Source organism: Muscardinus avellanarius (assembly GCF_963383645.1).
Source record: "Muscardinus avellanarius genome assembly, chromosome: 10".
NCBI classification, from domain to species: domain Eukaryota; kingdom Metazoa; phylum Chordata; class Mammalia; order Rodentia; family Gliridae; genus Muscardinus; species Muscardinus avellanarius.
The window spans coordinates 82,460,026-82,475,509 of record NC_137796.1 but is presented as its reverse complement, the minus strand read 5'-3'; the positions used below and the strand labels follow the sequence as shown (position 1 = coordinate 82,475,509).

At 51.3% G+C, this 15,484-nt stretch overlaps 1 protein-coding gene across 1 annotated transcript in view; it reads right to left on the bottom strand.

Annotated features, from left to right (window-relative positions):
• The window catches only part of CLIP2 (CAP-Gly domain containing linker protein 2), a gene marked incomplete at both ends in the record, with an annotated part of 58,490 nt that overhangs the window by 28,280 nt on the left and 14,726 nt on the right, over positions 1-15,484 (bottom strand). The window contains 5 exons of the mRNA XM_080703879.1: positions 1,194-1,254; positions 2,893-2,996; positions 5,239-5,436; positions 6,851-7,064; positions 8,681-8,805. Of these exons, the coding sequence (XP_080560005.1) occupies positions 1,194-1,254; positions 2,893-2,996; positions 5,239-5,436; positions 6,851-7,064; positions 8,681-8,805 (702 nt within the window). The remainder of the gene's footprint in view (positions 1-1,193; positions 1,255-2,892; positions 2,997-5,238; positions 5,437-6,850; positions 7,065-8,680; positions 8,806-15,484) is intronic.

The window sequence follows — 15,484 nt, the reverse complement described above, 5'->3', positions numbered from 1 at the left end:
CTTACTCCCACAGCCAGGCCCTCTGAGGGCAGGGCCAGGCCCTGTGTCTGAACAGGTCCTTCAGGAGATGAAAGCTAAAGCTGGGAACCCTTGGTGGAGTTCGACCTCCTCTCTGTCTCTATCTGCAGGTGATTGAACTCAGGGGCACTCTACCTCTGAGCCACATTCTCAGCCTTATTTATTTATTTATTTATTTATTTAACAGGGTCTCACTACGTTGCTGAGGGTCTTGCTATAAATTGCTGAGGCTGGCCTCAAACCTATGATCCTCCTGTCTCAGCCTCCCAAGTGCTGGGATTACTGGCATGCACCATCACACCCAGACTTCAACCTCCCCGTTTTATAGACAAGGGAACTGAGATGACGGAAGGGAATTGGCTGCCCGAGGCCAGCTAGGGCCAGAGGGTGAAGGGAACTGAACTCACTGTCCCTGTCTCCATCTGAAAGCCCCAGGAGTCCTGTCCCTTGTCATCTCCTGGAGCGCCTGCCCACTTGACAGTGGCGTGGGTCCCATGGTCTGCAAGGTTTGGGGACAGGGAGGGGCAGGGCTGAGCTGTCTAATCAATTGACCTGAGCAGCTTCAATCCCTCAGTCCAGAAGGGGTGAAACTGCCCAGGGAGGGGAGGGGGAACCATATCTACCACGTGTGCCCACAACGTCACCGAGGGGTTCTGCTCCCGACAGCCTCCAAGCCGGGAGGTGGGGGGGCAGGGTCCTGTTCCCTGGTCCCTGGGCTGCTGACTCGCTACAGCACTTGGGCAAACCCCTCTGCCTTTCTGAGCCTCCGTTCTCCCAACTTTATATTCTGTGACTCCACCAGCCACCTCCAGCCCAAAGCACCTGGATTCCCAGGCACCTAAAGGGAGACCTTTAGCACCACAGTTCAACAAGATCCAACAGGGAGCCAGCTCCCCATGGCCTCAAGCTGGACCGCACCTCACTGGCTCAGCCCACGCTGTCTCCACCTCCAGCCACCAACACGGGGCCCCTCTGGGCTCCCGGAGCAGAGCATGGCCATGGCTGACCCCCGATGTCTCGTGGCCCGCCTCTCCCCACTCCTCCAGGGTGACTTGAGACCTTCCTCCCTTCCCCTTGCAATCCCTGCCCCCTCCAGGAGGGCCCAGAGTTGTTGCCTGGACTTCAACGCTGGGTCTGGGGCAAGGAGTGAGCTGGGGGGCCAGGCGCTGACTTACCTCCAGGTCTCCCTTGGTGATGGACTCCTCTTCCACTCGGAACTGCAGGTCCTCCACCTTCCTGCAGGGGGCAGAGAGGGGGCTGACCAGCCAGACAAAGGCAAGGGGATGGAGAGGCCACAGTGCATGCTCAGCCCATGTGGAGGGAACCGTCCCAGCAGAGCAGGGACCTACCCAGAGTCCTTCCAGAAGCTTCCAGACCTCCCAACTTCCCACCCTGCACTCTGAGCAAGACCCTCCTTCTCTGGAGTGGCCATGGGGGGATAAAGTACAGTGATGTGTAAACAAGCAGGGTCGTGCCAGTGCAGGGAGCAGACGCGGCAGGTGAGCTGATCAGTGAGGAGGGAGGGGAGGACCAGGGCCTTCCTCCCCACCAGCTCTGCTCTCATCCACAGGCCTCAGAATCAGGAGTCAAGGTCCACCCCGGGGCCACTCCTGGACTTGGAGGGTCCTGCTAAAGTAGTTGGGGACTTGCCCTCGGGAGACATGCTCACCCACCCATGTGTCAAGAGATCACAGGGGAGAGACCAGGCCCACCACACACTCCAGTTTACAACGCTACGCGTCCTGGGGGCTGCTGACAGCTTTCATATTACCAATGAGGAAACTGAGGTCTAGAGAGGGTGTGTGGTCCACCTAGGGTCACACAGCAAGTACTGGGCAATGCTGCAGTTTGCACCCACCACGCTTCCACTGAACATAACTTCTACTAAGCCTTAAAGAACTGTTCTTCTGTCTATTGGCATCAGATGCATCACCATGGCAACCAGATGTGTGGGTCCCAAGGACCATCTCAGGCAGATCTAAATAAACCTGTATCTCTCCGAGTCAGACAGTAAGAGCAGCCTATGGAGGAGATGCCTCGGCTAATGGCCCCAAAACACAGACGAGTGGGATTTCGGCGGTGGAGGCTGGCAAGTCACGCCTGTCTTTCTGTGGCTGCCTCGAGTTCCACCACACCCTCCTGTCCCTGAGCTCCCCCTGGGAGGGGGGCTCCATCTTTGAAGAAGCCTCAGAAACACACACACCGAACACAATCCCCCCAGCCGCTGTAGCAGGGCAGGAACTGCTGCATCCCCAGCAGGCCCGCACGGGCACTGTCTCCCTTTTCTCATCTGTGCCACGGGGGCCTCCCGGGGTTAGATGACGATGGTAAAGCTCTCGGCTCAGGCAGGGCTGATGGCAGCAAGCAAGGCATCGTGAGGGCCCCTTCACTGGTATTTTCTCAGTCTCCTCACTTGTGAAATGGGAGCAGGGCCCCAGGGCAGGAGCTGGGAGCTGCGTGCGTGGGACCTGGCCCAAGGTGGGGGGCGCTCCGCGGCCAAGGACATGCTCACAGCAAAGGATGAGGACACGGGGCCTTCTCCCCCATGCATGGCTCCCTTCTCCCCCATGCATGGCTCTCCAGGAGAGCCAGGCATGTCCTTCTCATGATGAGCCCCCAGACAGGATGAGAAGAGCGAACTTTACAGGGTGCAAATGTGGTGTGCTCTGTGCCCAGCCCTGTGTGCTCGACCAATCCCCTTGCGAGTCTTCCTACCCACTTAGGGATGAGAAGACCAAGGCCCACACATGGGGTCACCAGGCCAGGTGGCACAGACAGGAAGGGATGGAGGCAAACATGGGACCCACGCGCCTCCCCTGCTCCTGGTCGTGGCTCAGTGATGGAGCCCTGGGGCCCACAGAGGCCAGCGCGCACCTCCGCTCCTCCTCCAGCTGGTTGGACAGGTCCACCTTCTCTTTGCGTACGCTCTCCACCAGCAGCCGGGCCCGCTGCAGCTTCTCCTCCGCTTCTGCAACATACTGGGCCCCGAGCCAGGGCCACGACAGGGTGAGGGCCAGTCTCCAGGGGCGTGGGGTCCAGGCAGGGGCAGGGTAGTTAAGGAATGGGCCATGATCCCCAGTCTCCACGGGTCCCCCGGCAGTCCCAGCTGGCCATGCATGGTGGGCCAATGATGTGAGTAGAGAGGGTCCGGCAGAGCCAATGACCAGCAGAGGAGGGACACTCGGGCCACATGTTCCCAAGAGCTACCACCCCAAGTACCTGCCGCTCCTCTCAGCCCATAAGGGCTGCTGTCCAGTGAGGTTCCTCCTCACAGAGCACAAATAAACTTTAGGACAGATGGGGGTGGCTGGAGATGGAACCAGGGTTTCATGCTAGGCAAGATCTCTACCACTGCTGGGTGTGGTGGTACATGCCTCTAATCCCAATACATGGGAGGCTGAGACAGGGATTGCAGGTTCAAGACCAGCCTTAGCAACTTAGTAAGTCCCTTAGCAACCTAGCAAGACCCTGTTTTGAAATAACAAAATAAAATAGGACTAGGGGTATATTCAGAGGTAAAATACCCCTGGGTTCAGTCCCCAGTATGGAAGGAAGGAAGGACAAGCTCCACCACTGAGCTGCACCCCCACAGTCGAACTTGGCTTTATCAATCCTGGCACACAGGAGGAGTGCCCCAGGCTCCTCTTGGGTACAGGGCTCTCCCCAAAGATTAGGTGAGGAGCAGGGAAAAGAAGAGGTAAGTGATGTGAGTAGCAGGATATGGACTGTAGACAGCTTATATTAAACATGATGGACAGCCACACAGCCATGAAGACAGGGAAGAATTTTCTATGACTTAGAAAATGCTCACACTAAGCCAGGCATGGTGGTGCATGCCTATAGAGTTGGGAGGCTGAGACAGGAGAGTCCAGGTTTAAGAACAGCCTCAGCAACATAGCAAGACTCTTGGCAACCTAGCAAGACCCTGTTTCAAAACAAAAAATAAAAAGGGAGCCGGAGCCAGGTGTGGCGGCTCACGCTTGTTATCTCAGTACTTGGGAGGCTGAGAAAGGAGAATTGCAGGTTTACAGCCAGCCTCAGCTACCCAGTAAGGCCCTCTGCGACTTAGTGAGACCCTGTTTCAAAATAAAGAATAAAAAAAAAAAGCCAGGCGTGGTGGTGCACGCTTGTAATTCCCATGCTTGGGAGGCGGAGACAGGAGGACTGCGAAGGTTCGAAGCTAGCCGTGCTGGCTTAAGAGACCCTGTTTCCAAATTTAAAAAAAAAGTATAAAAATAGGTCTGGGAGTGTAGCCCAGAAGTAGAAGGGTTTCTGGGAACTCCAGTACCACAAAAATAAATAAATAAGTAAACAAATAAATAAATAAATAAATAAATAAATAAATGAAAAAAAAATAGGGCTGGGGGTGTAGCTCAGAGGTAGAATGCCCCTGGGTTCCATCCCCAGTACCGCAAAACAAAAAAAAAGGAACCAGGCATGGTGGCACATGCTTGTCATCCCAGTACTTGGGAGGCTGAGACAGAAGGATCGCAGTTTCCAGACAGCCTCAGCTACTTAGTGAGGCTCTCTGAAACTTAGTGAGAACTTGTTTCAAAATAAAGAATAAAAAACTAGGGCTGGGGAGGGGTGTGGTGGCACATGTTTATTACCTCAGCATTTGGGAGGCTGAGACAGAAGAATCGCAGTTTTCAGATAGCCTCAGCTGCTTAGTGAGGCCCTTTGCAACTCAGTGAGACCCTATTTTAAAATAAAGAATAAAAAATAGGGTTGGGGGTACAGCTTGGAGGTAGAATGCCCCTGAGTTCCATCCCCAGTACCACAAAAAATAAAATAAAATAAAAATTAAAAGGCTGGGGGTGTAGTTTGGAGACAGAATGCCTCCCTAGTACCAAAGAAGAAGGAAGGAAGGAAGGAAGGAAGGAGGAGAAGGGAGAGAGAGAGAGAGAAAGAGAGAGAGAGAGAGAGAGAGAGAGAGAGAGAGAGAGAGAGAGAGAGAGAGGGGAAATGCTTGCACTAGACTAAGGCTAGAAGGCAGGACATGGAGCGCATGGGCGGTTCTGAAGGAAGGCCTGAGCACCTACCCACACTCACAACGATTCCTGGAGGGAATTCGCCAGGCCACTAGGGGCTGTCTCTGCAAAGGCAGGTGTGGGGGCTGCTAAAGTACATCTTGGGATGTCTCTGCATACCAGGTTCTCCCTGAGTGCCATGGTCTAAGAGCCGGCTGGGTGCCCTGGGCACCACAGCCCCCGTGCCCACCTGCTCGTGCTGCGCCTTGAGCAGGGCGATCTCCTTCTCCACCTCGCAGATGTGGCTGGTGGCCTTGGCCACCTCGGCCCGCTCCAGGTCCCGCTCCGCCAGCAGCTGCTCGATGTGCTGCTGCTTCTCCTTCAGCGCCTCCTGCAGCGCCGTGGTGCCCGAGATCTTGCGAGCGTAGCGCGAAGAGGTCTCTGTGAGCTGCAGAGGGCACAGGCGAGACTCAGGGATCCGCCGCACTGCTGCCCGGCTCCCCCAAACCTGCCCAGCCCAGCAACCCGATGCCTGGAATCCAAGGGCACAGCTTCTCTGGGTGGACCCCTGGCCTCTGCTGGCTTGCCTCAGTAGCCATCATGATGCTTGGGGTGCAGGGAACTGCCCTTCCCAGTAAAGTCAGCTCCTGACAGAACCCCAGGGTCCATCCCATGATGGGGCCCTTCCCTGGCCAGTTTTTCCCAGACCAGGAGGATCCCTTCTTGCTAAGCAGAAGAAGGCCCTCTGCCCATAACTCTGAGCAGCCTCATCTTCCCCCCTCATCCAGAGTCCCTGTGCTGGCCTTTCTAAACCTTATTATAGGACCCTCCTTAACTCCAAGGAAAGGGCTTAGGATAGCCACAAATCAGTAATATAAAAGTAGCAATAAAGCTGTTAGTGGTGGCACATGCCTGTAATCCCAGTACTTGGGAAACAGACAGATTGCTGGTTCAGGGCCAACTTCCGCTACTTAATGAGACTCTCAGCACCCTAACAGGACCCTGTTTCAAAATACAAAATAAAAGCCGGGTGTGGTGGCGCACACTTGTAATCCCAGCACATGGGAGGCTGAGACAGGAGGATCATGGTTCACAGACAGCCTCAGTTACTTAGTGAGGCCCTCTGCAACTTAGTGAGACCCTGTTTCAAAATAAAGAATAAAAAGTAGGGCTGGGGTGTAGCTTGGAGGTAGAATGACCCTGGGTTCCATCCCCAGTACTGTAAAATAAATTAATTAATTAATTAAAAAATAAAGAAAAATAGCCGGGCATGGTGGCGCACACTTATAATCCCCGCGCTTGGGAGGCGGAGACAGGAGGATGGCGCAGGTTCGAAGCCAGCCTCACTGGCTTAAGAGACCCTGTTTCCAAATAAAAGTATAAAAAATAGGTGTCTGGGAGTGAAACCCGAAAGTAGAAGGGTTTCCAGGAACCCCAGTACCACCAAAAAAGAAAGGAAGGAAGGAAGGACGGACGGACGGACGGAAGGAAGGAAGGAGAGAAAATAAAAAAGCCTGGGGTGTAGCTTGGAAGTAGAATGCTCCTGGGTTGAATCCCAAATACCAAAAATCAAAACTTTTGTTTTGTTTCTGGGATTTTGTTTTCAAAATATCAGTAACAATAAATGTAAAGGGATCCATTTTTTAATGAAAAGAAACTTTGTATGTGATGAGTTTAGTTTTAGTTTTTTGTCTTCTTGGGTTTTTTTATTTTGGTACTGGGGTTTGAAACCAGGGCCATTCTGCCTCTAAGCTACAACCCCAGCCCTTCTTTTCTTTTTTTTTTTTAATTTTGAAACAGGGTCTTGTAAGTTCTCCACCCCCTACACACATCAGAGTATCCCTCCCTGGTCCCGCTCTTACCAGGCCACTGCGGCTGGGCCGGCCCCCGACGGAGGAGGCCACAGAGCTGACCGAGCTGATGGAGGAGCTGCTGGGGCTGTGGGTCAGTGCCGAGACCCCCATGGCCATGCGCTTGGTCTTCTTGGCCTTGGCTGGGCTGGTGGATGGGAAGCCAATGCGGATCACCTTGTGGATGGGCGCAAAGAGGCCAAACTTGGGTGGACACTGGAAATACCTAGGGAAGCAGGGAAGACCACGCTACCATCATGGATCCACGGCCAGCGGCCCCCTGCCTTTCTGAGCCCAACAGAGAGACCCCGGGACCCCAAGGTGGCAACTCTTCAGACCAATGGACAGGACTCTGAGGAAGGGGAGAAGCGTGTGGAGGCTGAGGGTCTCTGGAGCTGTGAGCAGCTGCTGGGATCCTTTTGTTTTTGTTTTTGTGCGTCTGGGGATGGAACCCAGGGGCATTCTACCTCCGAGCTGCACCCCCTGCCCTATTTTTTATTCTTTATTTTGAAACCGGGCTTCACTGAGTTGCAGAGGGCCTCACTAAGTAGCTGAGGCTGTCCGTGAACTGTGATCCATGGGTCTCAGCCTCCCGAATGCTGGGATTACAGGCGTGCGCCCCCATGCCCGGCTCTGCTGGAATCCTTTTGGGAAGTGGAGAAATAACAATGACTGGGACTCATGCCATGCTAATCCCTCTCCGTGAATGTTGGTTTCAATCCTGTTATCTATGTTGCTGGCTGAGGAAATTTAGGCTCAGAGAGGTTAAGAAACTTGCCTGCCATCACACATCTGGGGTGGCGACAAATCGGGGACTGGTTTCCTTCTGGGAGCCTCAGGGCTCCCATGCTTGACTCCTACAGATCATTAATGCAGCACCCCCAACCACAGCTGCACACCGCTCTCGTGGTGATACCCAGCCCAACCCTAGATCCATCAGCTCTCTGCATAGACAGTAAGAGTCTGAAGATCTCTGGGGGTGAGAAGCAACCCAACCTACCCCCAGACTCTGAAAGAAGTGGTGAGATGAGAGTCACAGGAAGGTAGAATGTTACCATGGAAACCCTGGACCCCCTTCTGTTCTCAAAGCTTCTCTGGTCACTGTATACTAGACCACAAAGACTGGTCCCATCCAGCATCTGATTCACCTTGAAACTGCCACCCACCTCTCCGCATGCCCTCCTCAGCCTCTCCCACCAGCGAGGCCCACTTTCCCGAGAGGCCAGACCTCGCCAGGCTCCTCTGTGCCGCAGAGACCGGTGCTAATCAGGGTTGCTGCAGCCGCCTCTGGACCACGGAGCCCAGCTCGGAGAAAGCCAGCTCTGATCCTCAGGCTGCCATACTATAGTTTAGGGCACTGCTACCCGGCCACCTGGCTCCCCACCCCCACCGAGTCCAGATGGACTCAGCCCTGCTGGACCGCTTCCCTTTCATGAGAAATGGTGTGAAACCCGGGGCCTTGGGATGCCCGCTTGGGGCTGTATGGTGCTGTCCACTACACGCTGTGTGAGCTTAACAAGTGACTTAACCTCTCTGATGAGCTAATGTGTCAACTGGGGGCTGCCCCAAGAGGCAGGAACCAGAAGATGGAACTCCTTCTCAAGTGCTTCTTTCCCACTACATGGAGAAAGGAGCACAGGAACAGTGGGATTCTCCCAGGGTTTGGCTGTGACTGTGGCCTCGCGCAGGGACCTCTCTGGTCCCTGTTCTCTCATCCATCCAGTGGACAGTAAGCCCGGCTCCTATCACTTAGAGGGCTGCTGCGAGGGGCGGGGAGGAGCACCCATATGCCGATGTCTGGCATGGCGTAGTCAGCCCTGTCCCCGTCCCTGCCCGCCGTACCTGGTGCCCGCCACCGCCCCGTCGTTCTTCCCCAGGGGCTCATCCAGCTCCACGCCGCACCACTCGCCCTTGGCGAAGTCTGTCTCCCCCACGTACCGCACCACGCCGGTCTTCGTCCCGCCGACCTGGTGGACAGAGAGATGCGGGTGGGGGGATACAGTGGGCACAGTGTACGTGGCGCGTGCGTCCAGGTGTCCTGCTAACTCCTGTCTCTCCGTCCTAGTGTGCAGAGGACAGGGGAGCCTCAGGGGTGGGTGAGGTCGGGGAGACCCTCTCCAAGGAGAGTCAGGAGGGACACAGGCTCCAGCGCCTCCCAGGCCAGTCCCATGTGGCTGCACAGGCGTAGGAAGGAGACAGAGATCTGCATGGGAACCCTGCCACTCAGAAGCTGTGTGAGGCTGAATGAGTGACCTAACTTTTCTGAGCCGCGATGCCTTCATCTGAGAAGAGGACTTTTATGAGAGTCAAGTACCATAAGTACAGTGTCTAGTACATACGTACTAGAGATTATGGAAACATCCTTAAAAGTAGTTTTCGCCAGGCTTGGTGGCACACGCTTGTAATCCCAATGCTTGGGAGGCCGAGACAGGAGGATCACACAGGTTCGAAGCCAGCCTCAGCTACTTAGTGAGGCTCTCAGCAACTTAGTGAGACCCTGTTTCCAAATAAAATATAAAACAAGTCTGGGAGTTCCAGCCCCAATACCATAATAAATGAATAAATAAATAAATAAGTATTAAAAAGTAGTTTTCATGGTGGTTGCTGGGGGCTGAGAGGGAGGGGAAAATGGGGAATTTAAGGAGTCCAGAGTTTCTGTTTTGCAAGATAAAAAGGTTCTAGAGACCTCCTGCAAAATAACATGAATGTATTTAATACTACTGACCTGTATGCTTGGAAATGCTTAAAATAAAAAATGTTATGTTACGTGGTTTTCATCAGAATTTTAAAAACCAAGCCAGGCATGGCAGTGTACACCTCTAAAGCCTTGGGAAGCTCGAGACAGGAAGGGGGAGACAGGAGGACCAAGAGTTGGCATCCAGCCTCAGCAACAAAGTGAGACCCTGTTTCAAAATAAACAAGTCTCGCCACGCGTGGTGGCGCACACTTGTAATCCCCACGCTTCGGAGGCTGAGACAGGAGGATCACACAGGTTTGAAGCCACACTCAGCTATTTAGTGAGGCTCTCAGCAACTTAGTGAGACCCTGTTTCTAAATAAAATATAAAATAGGTCTGGGAGTGTAGCCTGGAGGTACAAAGCCTCTGGGTTCTACCCCCAGTACCACCAAAACAAACAAACAAACAAACAAACAGACAGTCTGGGAGTAGAGCTCAGAGGTAGAATGCCCCTGGGTTCAGGCCATAGTACCACAAAACAAACAAAAATCCATAGGACAGGATTTTTTATTGTTAAAAATATAGATATTATTGTAACAATTTTTTTTGGTACTGGAGATAGAACCCAGGGGCATTCTACATTCGAACTACACCCGTACCCCTATTTTTTATTCTTTATTTTGAAACAGGGCCTCACTAAGTAGTTGAGGTTGTTTGCGAACTGCAATTCTCCTGTCTCAGCCTCCCAGATGTTGAGATTACAAGCATGTGCCACCACGCTGAGCTTTGTAACAAATATTTTAAAATTTCAAATCTAAGTTATACAGATATGTATATTAAAGAAGCAAACACTTGCAAATCCTTTAAAAGCCCAGAAGTTTCTCTGCTCTCCAGAGACACACTTTCAATTGTTTAAACAAAATCTTTTGTCTGTATCTCTAAATAGCATGCTTCTATTGCTACCGCTATTGCTATTATATTTTAACCACTATATAAAATGGTACATATTTATCTTGCTACTTTCACTTTTTTTCCTTTTTTTTCCTTTTTTTTTTGCAGTACTGGAGATGGAACCCAGGGGCATTCTACCTCTGAGCTACACCCCCAGCCCTATTTTTTATTCTTTGACACTCTTTTTTATTTATTTTGGTGGTACTGGGGATGGAATCCTTCTACCTCCAGGCTACACTCCCAGACCTATTTTATATTTTATTTGGAAACAGGGTCTCTTAAGCCAGCGTAGCTGGCTTTGAACCTGCGCCGCGCCATCTTCCTGTCTCCGCCTCCCAAGCGAGGGGATTACAAGCTTGCGCCACCACACCTGGCTTTATTCTTTATTTTGAAACAGGATCTCACTGAGTTCCAAAGGGCCTCCCTAAGTAGCTGAGGCCATCCATGAACCTCAATCCTCCTGTCTCAACCTCTCAAATGCTGGGATTACAAGCATGTGCCACCACGCCCAGCCATTTCTTTCCTTTTTAACTGACATATAATAATGGTATGCTGGCTGAGGTGGAGCCCAGCGGCAGAGCGCTTGTCTAGCCCTCAGAAATCTCTGGGTCCCATCCCCAGCACCACACACACACACACACACACACACACACACACACACACACACACACACAGAGAGAAAAATATATATAATACAGTGTGATACTGTGATACACGCATACAATGTATATAATAAGTCACTGGTGATTAGCATTTTCATTTCTTTGAATATTCATTATTTCTTTGTATTGGTAAGCTTTCAACTCCTTCCTTTATCTCTTCCTTCTACTGGAGATTAAACCCAGGAGCATTCTACCTCTGAGCCACCCCCCCATTTGTTTACTTAATTACTTATTTATTTATTTATTTATTTATTTTGCAGTACTGGGGATTGAACCCAGAAATATTCTACCTCTGAACTATACCCCCAGCCCTAATTTTTATTCTTTATTCTGAAACCGGGTCTCACTGAGTTGCAAAGGACCTCACTAAGTAGCCGAGGCTGTCTGTGAACCATGATCTTCCTGTTTCAGCCTCCTAAATGCTGAGATTACAAGCCTGTGCCACCATGCCTGGCTGGCTTATTTATTTATTTATTTATTTATTTATTTATTTATTTATTTATTTATGTGGCATTGGGGATTGAACCTGGGTCATTCTACCATCTGAGCTGTACCCTTAACCCTATTTTACTTATTTATTATTATTTTTTTTGCAGGTCTGGGTATGAAACCCAGGGGCATTCAACCTCCGAGCTACACCCCATGTCCTATTTTTTATTCTTTATTTTGAAACAGGGTCTCACTAAGTTGTGGAGGGCCTAAGAAGCTGAGGCTGGCTGCGAACCGTGATCCTCCAGTCTCAGCCTCCCTAATTCTAGGATTACAAGCGTGCGCCACCACGTTTGACTCCTTCTTTACTTTTTATTTTAATCAAGATCTCACCAAGTTGCAGAGGTCCTCACTAAATTACTGAGGCTGGCCTTGAACCTGATATTCTCCTGTCTCAGTCTCCCAAGTACTGGGATTACAGGTGTGTACCACCACACGTGGCTTCATGTAGCTCTTTATAAAATATATAATGAGCTGGGAGTGGTGGCGCATGCTTGTAATCCCTGTGCTTAGGAGGCTGAGACAGAAGTATCGCACAGGTTTGAAGTCAGCCTCAGCTACTTAGTGAGGCTCTCAGCAACTTAGTGAAACCCTGTTTTCAAATAAAAAATAAAAAAATAGGTCTGGGAGTATAGCCTGGAGGTAGAAGCCTCTGGATTCCACCCCCAGTAACACCAATATATATATATATATGGAGAGGGGGGGGCATTTGTAATCCCAGCATTAGGGAGGCTGAGACCGGAGGATCGCGGCTTGTGGACAGCCTCAGCTACTTAGTGAGACCCTCTGCTTCTTAGTGAGACCTTGTTTCAAAATAAAAAGAATAAAATATAGGGCAGGGGGTGTAGCTCAGAGGTCAAATGCCCATGGGTCCCATCCCTAGACCTGCAAAAAAAAATATATATATATATGTATATATACATATATACATATACATATACATACATACATATACATATACATACACACACACACACACACACACACACACACACATATATAAAATGAGGCCAGGATTACTCCCAAGTAATCCGAGTACGTGGGAGGCTGAGACAAGAATATCGCTGTTTCAAGGCCAGCCTCAGCAATTCCGTGAGATTTTCCTTCAAAATAAAACTAGAAGCTCAGAGGTCTAATGCCCCTGGGTTCAGTCCCCAGTGCCCCTAACACACACAAATATATCCGTAATGAACTGCTGCACGCTGCCATCACCCTACTGCGCCGCAGACACCAGACCTCCCTCCTCTCTCACCGGCTGGTGCCCGTCATCCAATCCCCCTCGAGCCCCTCCCCTCCTCTAGCAACCACCATCCTATTCTCTGATTCTGTGCCCGCAACTTTTTCACTTTTCCCGTATGAGGGAGAACATGCAGTTTTTGTCTTTCTGGGCCTGGCTTACTTTACCTCACATAATGTCCTCAAGTTCCATTTATTTTGTTGCAAATGACAGGGCTTCACTCTCTTTTATGGATGAATAATACTTCAGTGCGTCCAGACCACGCTGTCTGTATCTGTTCATCCAACACACACCTCGGTTGATTCCATACCTGGGCTACTGTGAATCGGGCAGCAGTGAACGGGATGGCCTGTATCTCTCCGACATGTGGATTCCGTGTCCTTTGGATACATACACTACCCTCATTCTTTTATTCTTTTCTTTCAGGTGCTAGGGGTTAAACCCAGGGCTTTACGGGTGCTGGGCACATGCTCTACCACTGAGCCACACCCCCAGCCCCACTATCCTCAAGTTCTTAAAGAATATTATGGATGAATTCCTTCAGAATTTCAAAGCCCCCCACTAAACTTGTGCTAAGCATGTCCTAGGCTTCTCGTGTTACCGTGTGAAGCTCAAAGCTGTTCGGGGTCCCCGCCCCGTATGTGAGGCCCATCTTTCCACTCAGGAAACGTGTAGCTCTTTCTCTCTGCTCTAGGTTCTATTATTTGCCACACAGGGCTTCAGTGTGAGCTGGTCTTGAACCTGCAACCCTCCTGTCTCAGCCTCCCAAATACTGGGATGCACCATCACGCCGGGCTTCCTGTAGCTGTCTGTCTCCTGTGCTGGCCACTCACGGGCCAAACACCTGTCAATCCTGAGGGGCGTTCTGGAATTACTTGTCAGATTCTGCCCCTCCCATCCCTCTGTTCTCTCCTTCTGCAACCACCAGCATTTGAAAGCTAGACTGCCTGGATGTGTTCTCAAATATGCTCCCCTTTTCTCTCCTCTTTCCCATCTGTCTTTTTGCTCGACATTCTGAGAGATTTCTTTATCTTCTAACACCTCTATGGCGTTTCTTATTTTTGCAATTCCATTTTTCACTTCCCGGAGCTTTTCGGCTGGCTGAATATTCATATGTGTGTGAATATAAATATGCATATCCCTATGAATACCCGTGTCCACACGCTGAAGTGGCATTTTGTTCGTAGCTAATACTTGCCCAACTCTCAATCTCATCTGCCCCAGGGAAGGCCGCGGTAGCCTCTCCTGTTGGGCGCAGCCTGGGCCGCCAGCACTCGCGGGGGCGAGGGAGGAAGAGGCCGGCGGGAACAGGGCTCGGCCTCAGAGTAGCCTGCTCTGTTGTCCTTCTCCCTTGTGCCTCTGCCTGGGATCCCCTCATCCACAAGTTCTCCCTGACTCTCTCAGGGGACCAGGTGTCCACACCAGGCAGAGCTGGCAGAAGTCACTTGGCAGAGATTTTTTCAACTAGTTTTACTGCTGCTGGCACCAACATGGGCCCCATTTCCAGAGGCCACAGGGCGCTGGCTCCTGAGCCTCAGGTGCCTGGGGAACATCAGTGGCTTCTCGCCTTCCCAGCTGCTGGCTCTGGACTTGGCTTCTGTGCATTTCCAGGTCTGTAGAGGCAGTGTCCTCTCCTGTTCTGTCCTTGAGGACTTAAAACTTTGTGTGTGTGTGTGTGTGTGCGAGCCTGGTGATGGAACCCAGGGCCATTTGATCTCTGAGCTACACCTCCAGGCCTATTTTTTATTCTTTATTTTGAAACAGGATCTCACTGAGTTGCAAAGGGCCTCATTGAGTAGCTGAGACTGTCGGCAAATCATGATCCTCCTGTCTCAGCTTCCTAAATGCTGGGATTACAAGCGTGCGTCACCACGCCCGGCTGATTTAAAACCTTTTTAAAACTGGGTTTAGCAGGCCCTTTGCAACTCAGTGAGACCCTGTTTCAAAATAAAGAATAAAAAATGGGCCTGGAGGTGTAGCTCAGAGGTCGAATGCTCCTGGGTTCCATCCTTAGACCCGCAAAAAACAAAACAACAACAACAAAAAACTGGGCTTAGCAGTACATGCAAAAATCCCAGTACCTGGGAGGCTGAGACTTGCAACTCCATAAAATGGGCACCATTGCCCTACTCATGAAAAAGAAAATGCGGTTCAGGGAGGCTAGTGAATGGAGCCCAGTGGGCCTCCCTCTCCGTGGACCTCCCTCTCTTCACCATTAACTCCTTAATCTTCATTGAGCTGGCTCGGTCCCAGCCCCAGCCCCAGCCCATCCTTCTGAGTCTCCTCCTCTCATGCAAGGGGTCCCTGGCTGGACCTCTCACCAGCCCCCTGCAGGCTGCTTCACCCTCAGCTGCCTAGACCTGAAGCCTTTCTTTACACCTTTTTTGTGTTTGTGGTACTGGGAATTGAACCCAAAGACACTCTACCTCTGAGCTACACTCCCAGCCCTATTTTAATTTAATTTTATTTATTGTGTGTGTGTGTGTGTGTGTGTGTGTGTGTGTGTTAGTAGGAGTTGAACCTGGGGCATTATACCTTTGAGCTACTCCCCCAGTTCTGTGATTCTCCTGTCTCAGCCTCCCAAGTACTGGGATGACAGGCGTGTGCCACCAGGCCAGACTCTCCCGACT